The following is a 4,863-nucleotide window of genomic DNA, read 5'->3' as shown; positions in this document are numbered from 1 at the left end:
AAAGACGAGCTGCGGAGGATGGGCGGGAACTGGCGACACACGTCACGAGCGAAACTCGCCACTGGCTCATATTCGCCGTATCACAGGCCTGATCCGAGACGGTTTCCGGGAAGATACTGGGGCTGATGTAGTGTAAAGTGTACAGTAGTGTACCCTACACGGCTTTAGACTAAAAAGTTGTTGCACAGGTGGTGTACCGGGCGGTTGTCCCGGGTGTAGCCTACCACACAAAATTAATTATTAACATTTTGGAACACATTGTAGCAAATCATTACAGTAAATTGGACAATGCGACTTTATCCTTACTCTATCGGTCAAAATGGTAAAATGTTTTTGTAATAAGTCGCTTATGCTTACCAAAGCTGCATTTATTTATTTGATAAACATAGTACAGTAAAAACAGTTAGGTTGTGAAATATTATTACAATGTAAAAATATTTTAATTGTTCAATAAACTTTCATTTAAAACTTTTTTTTCTGAATATCATTTAATATGTCCAGCTTTACAAGGTAAAATTATTTAAAGCAGTCATTTACAGTTTACAATGCTTGATTGTTGACTCAATGAGCTATCTATGTATGATGCTTGTGAATGACTCATGGGGTTTCCTGACTAACCAGTGAGTAAATGGACTTGGGTTTCAATGATTACATGAGCTTGCAATCTGGGTGAATAGACTTTACATAACTTTACAATTATTTTAATTACTGAGTAATCAATGATGAACTAAATACTAAAGATATGCGGAGAGACCAAATGTAAAAGTGTCATAAAAAAACATTAATCTGGGGTTACCATGGTTTTTCAGTTAATTTATCTATGGATGGACTTCAGGATAGGGTTTTTGAATGTGCATATTTGTTGATTCTCAAGACATCATGGTGTAAATGTTTTAAAATGTATTTTATTCCTGTAATGCAAAGCTGAATTGTCTGCATCCATTATTATTATTGTATTATTGCAAATTTTAACAAACATAAGATAAAAATACAGACAAACTTTCAAACAATAAACAAGTTGGTAATTCTAAAACAGTTATTTTGTAAATAACAGTACATTTTGAAAACAGTTAATGAAACTGCTTAATATTTTTCTGGAAACTGTGATAATTTTTTTTTTAAGATTCTTTGATTAATATAAAGTTCAAGAGTACAGCATTTATTTTAAATATAAATATTTTGTAACAATATAAATGTCAACTGTCACAATTTATATGATCCTTGCTGAATAAAAGTATTAATCTCTTTAAAAAAACTTTTGAAAAGTGTATCACTGTTTCCACAAAAAATTATGAAGCAGCACAACTGTTTTCAACATTATTAATAAGAAATGTTTTTTGAGCAGCAAATCAGCATAGAATGATTTCTGAAGGATCATGTGACACTGAAGACTGGAATAATGATGCTCAAAAAATTCAGCTTTGCCATCACAGGAATAAATTACATTTTAAAATATATTCAAACACAATATATATATTAAAAAAATAGATAAAATAATCATAATAAATTACCAATTTTAAAGTATAACTAAACTATGAGTTCATGAATATGTACAATGTAGGAATGTTTGTATGTATGCCTATGGCTACACTGTCCAGTCTCATTTGCATTATTGTTTGAAAGAAAGTGCCGCATTCAAACACTCATTGTAAAGCCTCAGACATATGCAAACAGAATGCTCTTCTGTGTCACTGGCACAAGGACAGAAGATCATTTCCAGTGTGTCTCAGTCTCAGACAGGCAGAGCTCAGAGGCCACAGGCAGATGAAGAGCGCACCATCTGGACAGGCCGACACGTGCAACTGAGTGCTAAAAGGATGAAACGGGGAAATGCTCTCACGTGCCACACAGTTTCTGCCTCGGGAAATCACTCTAAGTGGGTTGACTTAGATGATAGGGTAAGAGAAATGCCTCGGTCTGACTAACATTAGTGCATCCATGCTGAAATGCACAACAATATGGCTATTTGTACCACACACCTAGTGCTATATTCTACACACACTGTGGACTTAAAGTTTTTCCATTTTACTAGATATATTTATGTAGGCTGACACTAGATTATTTGTTACAGAATGTAAAGGGATAAAGAGAGCATCTGTATCTCAAGTGTTCACAAATATATCTGAAGCAACCAAATGTTTACATGCCAGTCATAAATAATTAGAACTGTAATACTCAAAATAGCCTAAATGTTATTTGTAAATATAATATAATATAATATAATATAATATAATATAATATAATATAATATAATATAATATAATATAATATAATATAATATAATATAATATAATATTACTAAGCTGATGGGTTGCTCTTTTCCAATCTATGCAAATGTGTAAAGTTTTTAGCATAAAACAAATCTGTTGAAGTCAATTTGAGGCTTTGTGGTACAAAAACATCTTTAAAATAATGTTATAATAACTATGACCTGCCTGAAACTGCATGTACTGTACATTCAATCAATGAAGATCAATAAAGAGTTTGCTTTATATTTTGGCACATAGCACCATTTGATTTCATGTGAACAAAAAGACATTTAAAGTCATTTGGAGAACAGAAAGTAAATAAAAGATGAAATAAGAAGGAATACCGTTAAAGTAAAAGAAAATACAGTGTCATTCCACTCTGTCTTAGTTTTGTAGATTGTTCATATTCTGCCCTCTGCTGGCAAAAAGAATTTCATTAACGACCTTATTTGATCTAATATAAAAAGCAGTTTCTACAACTGATGTTGGGTTTAAGGGAGTTCTAAGACTGAGGCTAGTCCCCCCCCCCCCAGTTGATATTAAGGCAGCTTAAAATTAATTTAAGTTTAGTTAGGATAGATTGAAAATGGTATAAAAGGAGGCAACTTCTGTTTGTGCAAGTCTACACAATTGCATTGAGTGCCCAGCAGGGAGAGACAAAAACCACAGGAATATATTCAAAGAATTGCTACCACAGAAGGTAAAATAGCAAAATAAAATAAAATAATAAATTAAGGTTATTTAAGGCCATTTGCCCTTGAACAGTCTCGGAATGCTGATAGTAGGTCTGAACTGTGTTTATGAGAGGATCAAATAGACATTTATAAATGTACAATTTGTGCTTTGGAACAACCCATAACGTTTCAGTGATGTTTATGTCTTGGGATTAGGGAAGACATGGAAAGCATGACTTCATTCTGGAGCTCCATTTCTAGTGGAAACCATTGGACCTTATGACCCCACTAGATAGATGTTTATTAGATGGATGTAAATTGTGGGTTGACGCCATCTTTTGGCTTTTTCTGAACACAGATGTTTTTAAGTGCATGATATTTTTCCATAACTCTTATATTATTATTATTTTAATTCTCTACAAATGTCATTATGCTTTTTTTTTTATTTGTGTGTGAAGAATAATAATAGCAGATTAATCATAATTTACTGAAATGTCATATAATATACAAGTTTTAAACCAGTTCTTGATGACAGATTGCAAAAAAGGAAGCCTCTTTTGAAGCCCAACACAAAATGATGGAGTATTTTTCTCTTAAGGTTTTGGTTAGTTTTCTCATAGATATCCAGTTCGAACATGATAACATAATCTGACTATTTTGCTTTATTATTTTTCTTCTTTGTTATTTTCTTTTGTTATTTAACAGTGCCAAAGCACAATGTGATCCAAACTACCATGGTTCTTTTCCCTTCGTTTTGATGCAAATAATCTTTCACAATTAATGTAATTGTTTGTGGTTGTTGTGTAATCATGGACACAAGCAGAGAAGATATCATTTCAAACAAGCCATAAAAACTTAGGGAAGTACATGCTTATGGAAATTGGCTTTGATTGAGGCAATTTCAGTTTACAGCTTAATAGCCAAATTGAATGCAAATAATTCAGCCACAGAGAGACATTCAGCTGAGCGAAGACGAGATTTCACAGCTAGCCTACTTCAAACCTACATAGGCTACTCTGTTGACAAAAATATAATAAGTGACTGCAAATGACTGGTATTCCCACTCCTAATGTAAATGTAGCATATTGCTTTTTGTACTAAAATATTTAAGACATAATAAAAAATGTTTAAAAAAATGCTAATACATTATGTAAAATTATTTTTCAAATACAATAAAATTTATTTTCCAGTTGGTTTACAATGCTCTACATAATCGCAGAGTAGCCTACATAGGCTTGTACATAATATATAAAGATATATTAATTTAATTTATATGTAGTTAAATCACTGCAAGATTTGCGTGGATAGCAACATTTATGCTTGAATACTCAATTTACACTGAAATGTCACACTTCAGCCTCTTGTATTCCAGCGAGGAAACCTGACTTCTCGCGGGATCCTCCCGTTGAAATATCGCGGAGGCAAATCTAAGAAAGGTGGAGACTTCGGGATAACTTCCTGCACAGTACTCTTAAGAATCATACCTCACAGTTTAACACCAGGCCGACATTTAAACCAAGTCGAATGGATTAATAGCGCAAATAAACTCGCTAACAAGCACTTCACCAACACGATTCCACGCACAAGGATTTACTGCTAGCATTCAGTCTGCTAGCTAACATCAGCTAGGACGGCAGATTGTACACATCAGATCAAGACGGTCTCGTATCGAAGGACAGTATGGGTGAGTTCAACTCGCTTATTTTCGATCAGTTACAGTGTCGCGTTTCAGCTTCCAAGGAAACAGCGCGAACGAGTCACTTAAGCGTCATTTACAAAAATGAAACTGTATCCAAGTTGAATAAAAAAAAAAAAAAAAAAACTTACGATCAAATGGAAATTTGACTAGGCGCCAGTGTCGCAAACTGGCTAGGCTTGTCTAAACCAGTAAATTCGATTCGTTTTGCGTCAAGATTAATGATCCCTGCCCTTCCACTACA

General features: G+C 33.5%; 1 protein-coding gene across 2 annotated transcripts in view; it reads left to right on the top strand.

Moving 5' to 3' along the window:
* The first annotated feature begins 4,286 nt into the window (after positions 1–4,286).
* Positions 4,287–4,863, top strand: part of cd2ap (CD2-associated protein) — a 65,078-nt gene continuing 64,501 nt past the window's right edge. The window contains exon 1 of one of the 2 annotated variants that reach the window (XM_084431903.1): positions 4,287–4,607. In XM_084431903.1, the coding sequence (XP_084288029.1) occupies positions 4,604–4,607 (4 nt within the window). In that variant the 5' untranslated portion in view covers positions 4,287–4,603. The remainder of the gene's footprint in view (positions 4,608–4,863) is intronic. The other variant, XM_084431902.1, reaches the window with a different exon arrangement.

This window comes from Rutilus rutilus, assembly GCF_951802725.1.
Source record: "Rutilus rutilus genome assembly, chromosome: 15".
Taxonomy (NCBI): Eukaryota; Metazoa; Chordata; class Actinopteri; order Cypriniformes; family Leuciscidae; genus Rutilus; species Rutilus rutilus.
This window is presented reverse-complemented; position numbering and strand designations above follow the sequence as displayed.